Source organism: Salminus brasiliensis, chromosome 18, assembly GCF_030463535.1.
Source record: "Salminus brasiliensis chromosome 18, fSalBra1.hap2, whole genome shotgun sequence".
Taxonomy (NCBI): domain Eukaryota; kingdom Metazoa; phylum Chordata; class Actinopteri; order Characiformes; family Bryconidae; genus Salminus; species Salminus brasiliensis.
In genome coordinates this window covers 24,779,304-24,794,147 of record NC_132895.1, presented here as the reverse complement: position 1 = coordinate 24,794,147, position 14,844 = coordinate 24,779,304, and the positions used below count along the sequence as shown (strand labels likewise).

Sequence of the window (14,844 nt, the reverse complement as noted above, 5' to 3'; positions counted from 1 at the left end):
TCACCTGATGCTCAGCATAAATGAACTCAAATTCAGTTGGGGGTGCAAAATAATTGGATTGGGACATAGTTAGCAAGTTAGCAACATGCCATGCTAAGCTTGGCTCAGCTGATTGGCGTCTGACTACGGCGCATACAGCTGACACACCGAAGCTAGAAGACCTGCTCGCTTTTTTCAGATTAGGGAGGAGGGTTGGATTTGTGCTTGAAATAATTAAATATACAACAAAATCAGACGTGCCTCATAAAGCACAAGTTCATTTTCTATTACTCTGTTTATTTTGTACTTTTAGACACCTAGCCTTTTGCATCTGGGGTTTTTGTTGCTTTAGTCCTGTTATACTGAACTGAACCTTGATGTCTGAACTGCGATGTGAACCAGGCCGCGACTTCGGTGTTCTGTTTCACCTCAAACCAGCCATGTCAGTCAGCTCACTTAATGCTGTTTTTCTACTTGGTAGTGCTCTCACAAAGTACATTAACTTAAAGCAGGAGGCACTTTAGAATGTTACTGGACTGTTCGCTGCTAAACATGCTGGGTATTCATCAGGGTATTAGCAGAATCAGGGAAAATAAGTGGGTAATAAATGCAAATGGTAACAGTCTCTCTCTCTCTCACACACTCTCTCTGATTATCTTTTATGAAATATAGATGGAAATGTATCCAAACATATGTTTTTTAAATCCCAGAGAGCGCCGTTGCTTGTAAAAGTAATCATCACTGGGTTTTTGGATGTTCTGAAAGCATTAGAGCTGCTGCTGGTTGGTTGGCTGGTCCATGCTACTGACCATTAATGCTAAATTAATCTTATGAGCTTTTAGCAGAACACTTTGCTTCATGATCACTCAGAGGAGTAGTGAGAACAGTTTCATCATACTGAGGGTGTAATTAGCTATTGAAGCCTGAGCAGAGAGCGAGTTCATTCATTTTAGAAAACAGTGGTGACCTAAAGGTAATGATTCAGACATTTGTTTAATTTTTGTCTTAAGCATTATTTTTTGGGCAGCTTGCCATCAATCCATGAAGAAAGCAAGAGAGTTCACCTGTGGAATGTGGAGTGATGATAAACCATGGCCAGCTTTGATAACACTCAGTGGCACTCTGTTCAGCTAGTAGGCGTTTCCTGGTTATTCATGTTGACTGGCCTCTGCAGTTAACTGCCACGGGTTTGTCCAGGGGTTTGTCCAGGGGTTTGTCCAGGGGTTTGTCCAGGGGTTTGTCCGTCCAGTGGTTCTGGGTAGGTGCTAGACCCACCGTGGCACTAAGGAACTAAGTGTGTTGCCTGCTTTCTACATTATATTGACAACTTGCTAAACTACCAACTACACTATAGTCAATGTATATGTAGTCCCAAACTCCGAAAGCATTTGTCCATCCCTATAGCAAACCTTTGTTGTTAGCCACATGTTTTATTTAATGTTTTCATTTTTTCCACTAGTAATTTACCCATTTCCATTTCCCACCCACTAGCTAGAACACCCCCTGTTGCATGATTCTGCCAGTACTGGGAGGGTGAAAGCTAACATATTCTTCCTCTGGCTCACATGAAGCCAGCCAACTGCACCTTTTCCAGCTACCGTCAATGCTACGTCACTGGACAGCTGAACATGCTTGGAGGAGATTGATCCAAGGCTTGAACCAGCGATATCCTGATAGATCTTTAGAAAGAGATGTTCCCTGTGGTCCAAAAAATGGCCTCTTATTGCAACTCATGAAATCATGGTGATTTGGCCTAAAATGGTGTGTGTGTGTGTGTGTGTGTGTGTGTGTGTGTGTGTGTGTGTGTGTGTGTGTGTGTGTGTGTGTGTGTGTGTGTGTGTGTGTGTGTGTGTGTGATAACATTTTGAACATGCTAAGATTTGCTGCTTAATTAACACACTACAGGCTGTATTAACTACCTCAGGGGGTGCTATCTGGTACCAAATGAAATAAACTGTAACTTGCACAACTGCCTGTTCAAATTAAACAAAAGAAACCTGGGATTTCCTGTTGTACCGTACTCGCGAGGTCCAAACTGCGGTGTGAACCAAACCGAACCGTGACTTTTGTGTATACCAAGAAACCAATGACTGCTCTTTTCTTATGCAGGCTCATCTACCATTTGCTGTAGTGGGCAGTGTGGAGGAGGTGAAAGTGGGGAATAAGACGGTGAGGGCCAGGCAGTACCCCTGGGGAGTGGTCCAAGGTAAGCACTGCCACCACATGGACATCACAGTGTCTTTAATATTCATGTATCAATGTCATGTTCAATAGGACCCTCAGTCTCTTCTGAGGGTCTTTCATTTGTCATGAGGCATCTGGGTACATTCTGTCAGAGTAAATTGGGCTGAGAGGGGCTTAAGTTATGAATACACCCATGCTTAAATAAAAGTTCTACTTTAAATAAATTGTAGGGCTTGTGATTTGGGGGGGATTTGGTTTGGTTAGAAGGCAGAGCAGCACATGCTGATTTTCTAATGGAGAACTTTCATAAATTTGAGCGAAAGTACCAGGATCTGTGCGACGTAGAATTGCGGCTCTGTGGAGTCTTCTGTGTAGAAGATCTACAACTCCTAAAACAAATATTGAAAATCAGATCACTGTCAGACCTCAGCCCCCCAGTGAAAACCTCATCATGCTAATATTAACATATGAACACAGGGAACAACCTCAGGCCCTTTTTATATTTACTGGGGGTTTTGTGCATCATTACATGTCCCCTCACTGCTTCAGTCTGTTGTTGATCAAGCATGTTTGTCGTTTGAGAATGCTGTGCTCAAGGGGATGTTAGACTCAATCTGAGCCCAGCTGGGTCTTCTGGTTGAGCCCAGCTCCTCAATTATCCCCAATGTTTCTGTCTCCCCTGAGGAGTCTTTAGGGCTATTTTTACAATGGCTCTCGTGTGAAACCGATCTCATCCGCCCCAGTGCTGATAAAGTCTGCTGGGTGGGAGTTAATTATGCCATGTTCGCTCGGCTGCTGAAAGCTCTGGCTGAGGAAAGGTCACATTGTTAGCCGTTCAGTTTTGCCTTCATAACTGGGTAGCCAGCAAAACCAAAGAGACTCCCAGATATTTCACATGAGAGAGGAGCAACAGACCGCAGACGGCCAAATATCTACACCAGTCACCAGAGCTCTGCTCGTATTCGTAGTTATACTGAGAGCTGCTCAAAATCAGCTTCGGGCCTCTGGAACAAGACCTGCACAGTTTTTATTGGAGAGTCATAAAGTGCTGTATTATAAACATATAAACATCGTTAACCCTTTAAAGCCAAGTGTATTATATTTTATGCATATTTGAGTTTTTGAGACCTCCGCAACATCAATATAACAATGACATAATTATCTATCCTTAATTATTACAAAATATGACATAGTAACAATATAATATGACAGTCATATATATTAAATCAGATAAATCAGAATTTATTACATAAACAAGAAATTGAAATTACAGATTATCCATATACTGCATGCACCTGAAAGATACAGATTTCTAAGTTTGAGTGTAAGGGCTTAGAAATGTATGCCCTGTATGTTTTAGCTTGTTTAAAAAAATCTGCTGTGAGCAATACATTGTACATGTCAGATATAATACTGTCCTGTATAAATACATATAAATATAAGAAGTCCTGTAAGTGTTATTTAAGCTCTTCCTTAAATGAATTGGTCAGAAGGCCAAATAAACACTCCAGTTTAAAAAAATTAACTTTTTTCTGGAAATGTATTGTTGGTTTAGGCTTTAAAGACCTAAAACGACTTAATTTGCATATGCAAAATCCACATGTAGAACAGATCCATGTAAGTGGGTGTGTAGATGAGGCCCTGTCGTACTGTAAGAAGGACCAAGAGGAGAATATAAAATATCCATGATCATCATGTACATCAACTAGTCCCTGCTGATTGAAAAAGCAGACAGTAGAAAAGTAGAAATACATAAATGAATAAAAAAATTTTAAGGAGGTTAACTGAGCGATCGTTACAGGGAGTGAGACGGAGACTACGCAGAGCCCTACACGTCTCAGATCTCTATCTGTACACAGTCGACTCCCAACAGAATGACTGATAGGAGACTGCTGGCATTTCTTCCCCTCATGCTGTTTTTAGCTCGTGAGCTTGGAGAAAAGCGAGTCTCTTCCCGCTACAAACATTCATTCCCCTGAGGCCTTTTAGTCAGAGATCAACAAATGGCTCCCAGGCTCCGCTTAGGGATGGGAGTGCGGCGGCAGCGCCAGCGCCTGCGCCTGCTGCAACATTTCAGGCGCAATGTCTTTTTTTTGCCCATTATGTATGTGTGTGTGTGTGTCCTACAATACACAGGCTAAACTCTGCAGTTTTCATCTATTAGCAATCCGTAGATTGGTTAGTGCCACATATGCACTACATACTGAAGATAAGCATTAAATAACTACTTTTAAAAAAAATGGACCACAATATGTTTACTACCCTAGAACAGAAGACTTATACTATATACATCTTCATCAGACTATATCAGATGAACTGATTTTTAATGCTTTAAAGTCCTCCATAACCTTATAGCACCCATATCTGGGGTGTAAGGGCATATCATTGTATCGAAGTATTGCGATATTATGTTTGGCAGTACTGACTCTGTATTGATTTTTTGAATGCAGTATTGATTTTTAATGGTATTTCACAATATGTACATGATTTTTATCACGATACATGTAACCACAGACTAAATACATTAGTAGCGACAGATTCCTAAAAACTACTATTCAGATACTCTCCCGTACTGAATACAGTGATTTTTTTATTTTTTACATCGATTTAAAATCTGCTGAACATTTGTCTAATTACACAGTTTGTAATGAAATCTACAGCTGATAAATCTTTATTAAGCACTGACTATACTCTCAACATGCTTAGATGCAAAGCATATTGTGTATCACAATAACAGAATGTATCATGATTCGATAAAATATCATCATATTGCCCAACCCTAGTTCACACGCAAACATTGGTGTCAGGCAGTGGTTTATTTTGTGTTGTGTTTAAACTCCGGCCACTAGATAGCGGTGTTGTCTTCATATTCCACTGGTCTGACTGTATAAGAAGTCAACTTTTCTTTTACTTTGATTTTTTAAGCATGATGGTGTGTTTTTATATTATGGCAGTTTTCCTAAAATATGATAAAAAAAAAAAAAACAATCACCAGGCTTTTGCCTTTACACAGCCCTAATTCTGAAGCTTCATAATGGTTGGTTGCATTGATGGCTTGTGTATACTTACAGACTGGTCAATGTGAGAGATGGTTGTAAATAGCTGTGAAGACTTTTTTCATTCAGGACTCTCCAGTAGCTGCAGGTTTTCAGTCCAATCAAGCAGAAGCTTGTAATCAGTTGGTCTCAGTTAATTAGCTGTATGAAACGTTCTCCTGCTTGTTTAGAATGAAAATCTGCAGCTTCACCAACCCTTTGCTGACCAATGGGATACTTTAGTGAAGCCTCTTCATTCACATATCCATGTTGTGGTAGCTTTGGGCAAATGGACTTTTTGCTGAGGTAGAACGGTAGGGCGGACGCTTAAGTATTGTATGGGTCGACTTTCCTGTGGTCAGCGTGGTGTGTTTGTGTGGTGAGTGACTGATGAAAATGAGGAGAGGGGGTTGGAGATGGGTGCGAAGTTTGTTCGCTACGTGGTTGGACAGAGAAGCAGGGTATATTATTATATGAAGGGTATGAGGTTCGGGGTGTGGTCCTTCTCCCAAAATGACGTTATGACATATCTCCAAATGACGCACTGTTTACCCTGATGGTTTAGCAGCTCAGCAAAGTGTGAAGGTGTTGAGGAAATATCAAGTGGCTGTAGTAATTGCTGCTGCTTTGCTTTAGTCCTGTGTGGTGCAGCATGTTGTGTCGCTCAATACAGTCAATACTGCCTTCTTCTGGTCAGAGGGTTTGATTAAACTAATGAGTTGCTCTCTTGGCTGGGTACTGAACATGTTCTGTGAGTCGGGATCCATTTACAGAACCGTTTACTCTCAGGAAATGCGGGTGAAAATAGACCTTGATGTCCATTCACTGATCTGCAGGCAGATTTGATGGTCTGCCTATTTGCTGTAAAGCTCTGGGAAGTTTCTCAGGCCTGCAGTTTGACCGAGAGCGCCTCTCCGTTCTCCAGCTGGGTCAGACAACCGGTAGTCTCCAGAGGGCTTTCCAGTTATACTCCCTATAAATTTTTCTCTGCTTTGGAGCACATTGCACTTTGTTCTCCAGAGGGGGTTGATATTTCACTCCTGCTGGTTTGGCTTCCTGGCTGGTTTTGAGTCGTTAACTCCTATCTAGTGAAGGTGTCTGACGACCTCATTCACATTCAAGTACATTCAGTTCTTTTTCTGTCCGTTATTGTAATACATCATATGTGGAGATCCTCATTTGGCTGAAAGCACCAGAAGGCACCAGTGTGCATTTGCACAACTATAACCAGCTATGTTGTATGGAAATGCACTACAGGACTAGATGTTTGTGGACACCTCTTCTAACAAATGCATTCAGCTACTTTAGGTTGCACCCTTTGCTGATGCAGATGTGCAAATGCGTGCACACAGCTGGTCTAGTCCCTGTAGAGAAGTATTGTCAATAGAAGAGGGCTCTCTACAATAGATACACATGAACTTCTTGGCTAGAGAGGTATAAAGCCCCCAAGCTAGGGTTGCAACAATATGAGATTTTTCATGGTACAATAACAGACAGTCAGTTGTTGTTCTCCTTAGTGTTATTGTTAATATTATTATAAATTGACCCTGGAGTGAAATTGAATGAGAAAGAATGGAAGTATTTTAGCATTTTTAGTATTTTAGCATTTTCTGAACCCTGTAGCTGCCCTGTACACTGTGTAAATAACACAGATTGATGGACTAATCTGAATATCTCAGAACAGACTCTTATTTTAAATGTCCTACTCTCACAAACTCCCTTGTCGCTGAATGCAATCAGATCCTCAAAGCAGTGCTCCAAAATCTAGTAAAAAAAAGCCTATTCCAGACAGTAGAGACAATAACTGTACAGAGAGATGGGTCTCAAGACCAGAGCATCTCTGTTAAAAAGTGTGACCAACTGCAGCCAATCAGAATTCATCAGCTGTGGGACCGTGTGAGCAATGGCTGATCATTATGTCTTATATATTGAGAGCGTCTATAAGTGTGTTCCGAATTTGAATGGTTCAGCTTTCGTTCTGATAGGATCTGCTCTCGTTCTTCTGCAGGGCTTTTGTCTGCTCTTGAATTTGTGATGGCATCAGTCCAGCTGCAGGAATGCAGAACAGGAAAGAGCACTGATAGTTTAAATGGATGTTTTCATTCCTGTGCCGACATCTCCTCATCAGAAACTGTGTTACGCCGCCCACTCGCTCTCCTGCAGAAAGAAAAAGGCTCACTACATTGCAGGCAGGCATATGCTGCTGCCTTTTTTTTTGGAAGCTCCAGTTTTAGGTTTAGTTGGAAACCAGTAGAAAAACTCTGACGTAAACATGTTCATACACAGAGCTGACAGAATTGAAGCCATGCTGGAAGTCATGTATTACTGTACAGTACAGTACATGGAGAGGAAACACTTCCATATCCAGTAAGATTTAGTCTGTGTAATGTTATCGTGTTCTGTAGCTAGAGCAGACTAATTCACCACTGTGTACTGAAGCCGCACGTTTACCAGATGCAGTGGTAACGTCAGTGTTTAGGTATTGAATAACACTGGCAGTCGTTGTACATGCTGGTAGTCAAGCCAGAAAGCCCACATGTATCAATGTGCAGTCAGGCATAATTATATTGATGTATGTGTGTGTGTGTTTGTGTGTTGCAGTGGAGAATGAGAGTCACTGTGACTTTGTGAAGCTACGGGAGATGCTGATTCGTGTGAATATGGAGGACTTGCGGGAGCAGACTCATGCCAGGCACTATGAGCTCTACAGACGCTGCAAATTGGAGGAGATGGGCTTCAAAGACACGGACCCGGACAGCCAGCCATTCAGGTAGACCACAATTACTCAGAGCCACATCTTGGAACACAAACGTATTTTTAGCCACAGTTTCCTATCCAGGTCCTTAATAGTGAGTATTTACTCATAAAAAGTTTGGCAAATTTTTTTTTTTTTTTTTTTTTTGGTTCTGCTCTGCAGCTGCAAGTCTAACTTTGGAAGCAAACTCTAGAATATGTACAAAAATGTCTAGTGTTTGTTAGCATCATTAATCTTTTGTTTTTATTATTATTATTATTATTATTTATTTATTTATATATATTTTTTTTTTCTTCCAATTTAATTTTGCCAATATACCCACCTGTTTGTAGCTCTGCCTAGCACTAGCAATGCGCTTGACACTAGTAGTAGGGTAAGGACAGGCTGCTGACGGCAAAGCGGCATGGCTCGGGATTCAAACTCGTGACCCTGGCTCATAGTGATGGTGCAATAGACCACTGAGCCTCTCTGAGCCCCCCACCTCGCAGATAATTTGACTCACTGGTCCAAATGACTTTACATCAGATCAGGACATTTCTATATTGTGTAAGGCAAATGCTTGGTGAGGAACAACCTTTGACCTGCATTCCATATTTGTCGATGCTCCACGCAAACCTGCTTGATGCACGCAGAATGTCATAAAACAGTATTAGAAACACTGCAAGACTCCTCTTAGATCAGCGTGAAAGCCACCTGACATGTCTTTGTGACTGTGCTTCAGTCTACAGGAGACCTACGAGGCCAAGAGGAAAGAGTTCCTGGGTGATCTGCAGCGTAAGGAGGAGGAGATGAGGCAGATGTTTGTCAATAAAGTAAAGGAAACGGAGGCGGAACTGAAGGAAAAGGAGCGAGAGGTAAACAGTAGTCAAATTTAGAATGCATTGTCTCATGTAGCCTAATCTTAGTATTCTAACTGTAAATGCTCTAATCCTAACCTAAACTTTACTAAAACAGTAAGCCACAGATTCGATTAGCACCAATAAAACTATATTATACCTTTTTACCTCTCAAGGGGCCCACTACTTCTACCAAACAGTGCAGAACCTTTCTAGGGAACTGTAATGTGAGCTTTAACCATGTGGGCACAGTTCCCTGCTGGACATGCAGTGCTGTATTTGGGTGCAGAAGCCAAAATCTTTGAATTCCCATGGTGTATTACATAGGGAATAGGGAATAGCTGTGTGAGCCATTTGAGGTGTAGCCACTGTTTAATGCTGCTACCAATCCTTGTGTGATGTCTTTGTGTATTATATTCAACATATTCACAGTAAATACCATAATTCTAAGTCTAACATTGAATATAACTGAACATTAATAATCACCCTAGTTGTAGTTGTTAAGAAAACAAAAGTTATGCCCTCTGGTTTGATCAAATCTGGGATCACACTCTGGTTATTTCGAGCAGTCGTATAAATCCTAACCCTTATTTTTTAGCCTTAACTTGATGATATTAAAACTGTTAGTTTATCAGTGCTACATTCCTTGCTCTAATGTGCCTGATTCAACTCCAGAGAAACTGTAAGCATGTGCAAGTGCTGCAGGACTGAAATTTGAGAACACGCCCCTGATTGCTTGTTAATAATCATGGTAGGTTGTGTATAGCATATCAGTCAGTTTGCATTAGTGTTGTATACTGTTAAATGACTGGCTGATGTGGAAAATCCAGTAAAGTTCTTAGAAAGGTTGAACGGCTTACTGTACACCACCAACTTCCTCCACACCCCTACAGATGCATATTTCTCTAATGCAATCACCTCTCGCCTCAGTCCATTGCAATCTCCAGCTGGAATGCTGATGCCTGGGTGAGATTGTGTTGTCTGATGCTGCTCCTTCTCCCCCAGCTCCACGACAAGTTTGAGCAGCTGAAGCGCATGCACCAGGAGGAGAAGAGGAAGGTGGAGGAGAAGAAGAGGGACCTGGAGGAGGAGATGAACGCTTTCAACAAGAGGAAAGTGGCTGCCGAGACCCTCTCCCTCTCACAGCCGCTCAAGAAGGACAAAGACAAGAAGAAGTGAGTGCCTCTTCTTTTAAAGCTCTCTTAACGTTGCTATTTTCTACTTCCCTTCTACTTCCCTTATTTTAAAATTTCAAAGTTTACTCATTACCCCCATTACTGTTATGGGGAAGGGAAAGCACAGTCCTGCGCCATCTGCTGGCTGCATTCAAAATATTTTCAATCGCAATTCATTTGACCATGCAGGAATGTCGATACGCAGCCAATAAAACAGAACAAAAATATAGATAATACATAAATACAGTAAAGAATACAGGCAATGTTTAGGCTATTTAGTTTTATAACATTATTATTGTTAGTTTACAGTACATTATACAGTGTCAGAAAGCACCTACTTTTTATATTCAATATAATTTAATATTTAAAAGGGCAATCCAAAGTTTTTTAGGGTGTGTTTATACTTGACACATTGCTAGACTTCAGTCCTGGTTCGCTTTGCGGTCATGCTGACATATTTGCACTCGAACCACAAAGGGGAAAAAAAAAACATGACGTGTGACGCACGTATGGCAGAAGATTGCAAGTAGAGGTCTGCATAAGGCGAGTATATCAGCAGCTCCTGCATGACCCATGCAATAACTAGCAGGGAAACCTGTCTTATGTTACGTTGCTGTGGCTGCATCCCAGCTAATGTGGCTAGTTTTGAAACACTGTGGTTTGGGACACAGCCTTGCCAAACTATAGCAACCGACAGAAGAAGTTAAAGCACAGAAACGTGGGCAGATCTTCACGCAGGCTCGCCCGTGATAAAGCGGGCAGATCCAGACGGCATGGCATCCCCAAACTCGCCTGCGGTCTCGGCCCGCTTCTTTGGTGTGCACCAGCTTACATGAAAGGCAGCTTACACTTACTCCAACGAATCACACTAAAAAGGCATAATCGAGCCAAAGCAGACATGTATAAACACACCCTAAGAGTGTTTGTGATGTGAAATGCTCTGTACTAGAGAAACTTACTGTATCAGAATTGTTTACAGTGGTGGTGACTGAAACCAGACTGGAATCAGACTGGAACCTAAGGAGTGGCCCTAAAAGCTACTTCACAGAAAGTAATTACACTAAATGGTTACAAATATGCTTCCATATTCATGATTATATAAAATTATATATTATATATAAGAATAGTTCCAAAGTGGTTTTAGTCTAAAATATGTATTTTTATATACATTTAAGGTGGAAAAGTTACATCCAGGGTGTTTTAAGGCACAGTGTGTGTTGTAGACATTGTGAAGTCTGGTTATTATTACCTCCACTGTAAAGAGATCACAGCCTGTCCGTTTCTCACCCCAAACCCACTCTGAATGACTGCAGGGCAGAGGGGTTTGATGTACTGTGCTCTTTATTAGAGACCCATACCCTCTAGCCTTTGCTGGCGTACAGACTGTATAGCCCATCTGTTGACGCACAGTTTGTTACCCGTCCTCTCTTGGTCATGTGGTCAGAAATTGACCAGTGATGAATGTGGGAGAGGGGAGAGTAGTGATGAACAGATGGGCTGCAGTCTGTAACTGCAGTATCTTTGTGGTTGACCTATAAGGGAGGTGTAACTCATATAGTGACCAGGAAGGAAATCTACAGTTGTTATTCGGCCTTGTTATAGAAATTGTGCACAGTGTTGCATCTCAAGCCAGCAAAAGACCATCAGTGTGAAGGGGGTCATTGTTAGTTAGCTCTTGGTCGGCGGAGTTAATATAATAGAAACTGTTGTCTGGCCTTGGGTTTCCTGATTTTCTTGGTAGGGTAGGTATTTCAGTATGATTTCAGTATGAGCGCCTCAACATGCAGTTTCCTAAACAGTAGAAACAGTTTATTTTGTGTATCTAGCGCCATCTTGTGGTGATGGATGTCCTCTGCCTCAGTGTTGCATATCCTCACTGCATTCGTTTGATGGTTTGAGTCAAATATTCCATTAAAGCGGACCTATTAGTTAATATCACAGTTTGCATTCATTTATAAGTTAATATATTTAAAAGAGCAGCCATAGACAGGGGCAAGGGGTTCTCCTTTCTCAGGTCAGTGTAATGAGAAACGAGCCTAGACGCTTTCTCAGGTTGCCTGTCAAGGAGTCCTTAATGAATGGAGCTACTATGGCTAAAATGTGTCAATTATTATTTTTCTAATATTTCACACAGCAGTTATCTCATTATCTTAAGGTTTTTTCTACAGCAAGCAGATTTTGGGCAGTAGGATTCGAGCATTACTGCTACTAAGTGCTGATTGGTTGATGAGCTGGTCAGCTCCTTGTGAAGAAGTTCATTCTCACTAAAGTCATGAACATGCACTCACTGAGCATTTTATTAGGAACACCTGCACACCTTCTTCTTCATGTAATTATCGAACCAGTCAGTCATGTGTCAGCGGGGCAGTGCATAATATCAAGCAGGTACAGACCAGCGACTTAAGGTAACGTTCACATTAACCATCAGAACAATGGGAAAAATGGGATCTCTGTAATTTTTAACGTGCCATAAATGTTGGGCTGGTTTGATCTAAAAATATATAAATAAATATATATTTGTGAGCGTCAGTCCAACAGACAGTCCCTTGTTAATGAGAGAGGTCAACCGAGACTGGTTTGAGTTTATAGAATGCATGAGTCCCTAGCCCGAGTCCCTAGCCCGAGTCCCTAGCCCGAGTCCCTAGCCCGAGTCCCTAGCCCGAGTCCCTAGCCCGAGTCCCTAGCCCGAGTCCCTAGCCCGAGTCCCTAGCCCGAGTCCCTAGCCCGAGTCCCTAGCCCGTGAAATTGAGGTGGATTTGAGAGCAAATGCAGACCCTAACCAGTATAAGTATGGTGTTCCTATTAAAGTGCTCTGTGAGTGTGTAGAAGGCACTGATGGAAAGCAGTCAGAAACATGACAGCTGCGTTGACATATTTCATATTCGTCTGTGTGGAGGTAAAATATAAGTGCTTTCGTCTGTATTAAGCAGATTAATTTACAAATAGCCTAAAAAACAGAAAACCCATTAATGTTGGACTCTGAGCGTCCCTGAAAACATTAATATTAACTCTCTAAACATAAACATGCAGGCGCCCTCCTCTGGTGTAATGTGGAACTTACTGTTGTCAGTAGGCCATCTCTACATGTATCCCAGTTCTAGCAAGTTATCCTTTGGGATGCCTTCAGTTATGCATGAGTTCACTCCACCTTTCGTTTTCCTTTCTTTTAACTCATTCATTTCATTGTTTTTGTCCTTTGTTTTCCCTTTCAGTTAATTTATGAGCTCCACATCGCAGGCCAACCACGGACTTGTCTTCCATCATCATAGCGACGTCAGCGTTTGTCTGTTTCTTTCTCCTTTTTTTTCTTGTTTTGTTTTCTGCCATTTTCCTCATTGACATTGTAAACGGACCAAAGGCAGCGCTCAGGACCTCAGACACAGAGCCGCGGTATGAGGACCACCTTTCCAATTGCGTTGCCACTCGCCACCTTTTTTCCCCACTTTGGTAGGACCATTCAGGTTACCTTCTTTTGGATTTTTATTTTATACATTCACCCCCTTTATTATGTTTTGAAATGTCTTTGCTTATTTTTTTGACTCTCGATTTCTCACTGAAGAAAGCGAGACAAACTCATGGACTATGTTAGTTGTGTCAGTTCCAGTGTGTCGAAATTGTTTTTATGGAAAGTTAACCGATCAGCATTGTCAGGCCAAGTTAATGCTTAAGTAGAGCCCGCTTCCCTTGCCATAATGTACAGTAGTATTTAATATCTGAGCCACCGCTCTACAGCATAGCAATAATGACAAGATCATATATGTGTGTGTGAACCAGTATGCAATTTTAGGCCCAGATGGGTACAACCAAATAAACCAGTCTTAAATCTTTGTTTTCTTTGGGTGCTGTTTTTATAAAATCCCAACGCCGGAATGTTGTCTATTTTATTAGCCTTGTTGAAATGATGACATATGCAAAGTATGATGTTTCTGTAATTACTGTATGGTGTTTAGATTCAAATATTATAAGCTATGCAGAACATATTATTGGATCACCACAAATAATCAAGCTCTAAACAGGAATGCGATCTGTCTGGATTATGTAAACTTGTGCATCTTCTAGCACGTTTCTAATTCGAGAGCTAGTATGTCAACAGGAGAGTTATTGTATTCCCCAATACTGAAAATAAACTGCAACACCCCCTTGTTGTCCCGGACTTGCTGGAGCTCGTTTCATGTTTTCTGTGTAACAAAAATGTGACCAGGGTAGCTCAGCATTGTGCATGCCACTATAACTATATATGACGTATAGATTATTAAGCCCCTGAATACAATAAGTGCAAAGGTAACTCGTAACTGTAGTTCAGAACCAAGTACTATGTACTATGTTAACCATATTGTCGCTGTCCGATATGATGATTTTACAGGAGAAGGCAAAAATGGTCCTGACTCTGAATAGAAGTCAATGCAAAATACTGAAAATAAACTGCAACACCCCCTTGTTGTCCCGGACTGGCTGGAGCTCGTTTCATGTTTTCAGTGCGCCGGACACCGCTGAGAAAGCCGCATATGCAGTTCTGTGCACGCAAGGTGAACGTCAGCATCAGGTCTGTGCCGCTGTATCTTTTCCCTGGCTGTCGTTTCCCTCAGTCTGAGTATAGGGACATCTCGGCCTTGTTCCTGCACTCTCTTCATACTTCATACTTAATCTTCATAAGAGTACTGATTATAATGTGTCTTTGAAAAGGATGTTTAATTAATGAGTGCTCAGCCTCAAGCACAGTTGACCTTTTGGCCATTTCCTTCTTGAAAAGGAAAAGCTGCTTGCAAATAAATGTGACTGAGATTAGGGAAGGAAAATTCAGGTCCAGAAAGTAAAAATCCAGCTGCTTGGGCAGCCCTGAGGCGGATTTTATTACCTTTTCAGACCTGAAGTTTCCATCC

The 14,844-nt window shown here is 41.5% G+C and overlaps 1 protein-coding gene across 3 annotated transcripts in view; it reads left to right on the top strand.

Annotated features, from left to right (window-relative positions):
• septin8a (septin 8a) overlaps positions 1 to 14,844 on the top strand; it is a 42,155-nt gene that overhangs the window by 18,709 nt on the left and 8,602 nt on the right. For 2 of the 3 annotated variants that reach the window (XM_072662605.1, XM_072662604.1), the window contains exons 6-9: positions 2,089 to 2,185; positions 7,800 to 7,968; positions 8,675 to 8,807; positions 9,795 to 9,964. In XM_072662605.1, coding sequence (XP_072518706.1) covers positions 2,089 to 2,185; positions 7,800 to 7,968; positions 8,675 to 8,807; positions 9,795 to 9,964 — 569 coding nt within the window. Of the gene's footprint in view, positions 1 to 2,088; positions 2,186 to 7,799; positions 7,969 to 8,674; positions 8,808 to 9,794; positions 9,965 to 13,176; positions 14,118 to 14,844 lie in introns of those variants that run through there. The other variant, XM_072662606.1, reaches the window with a different exon arrangement.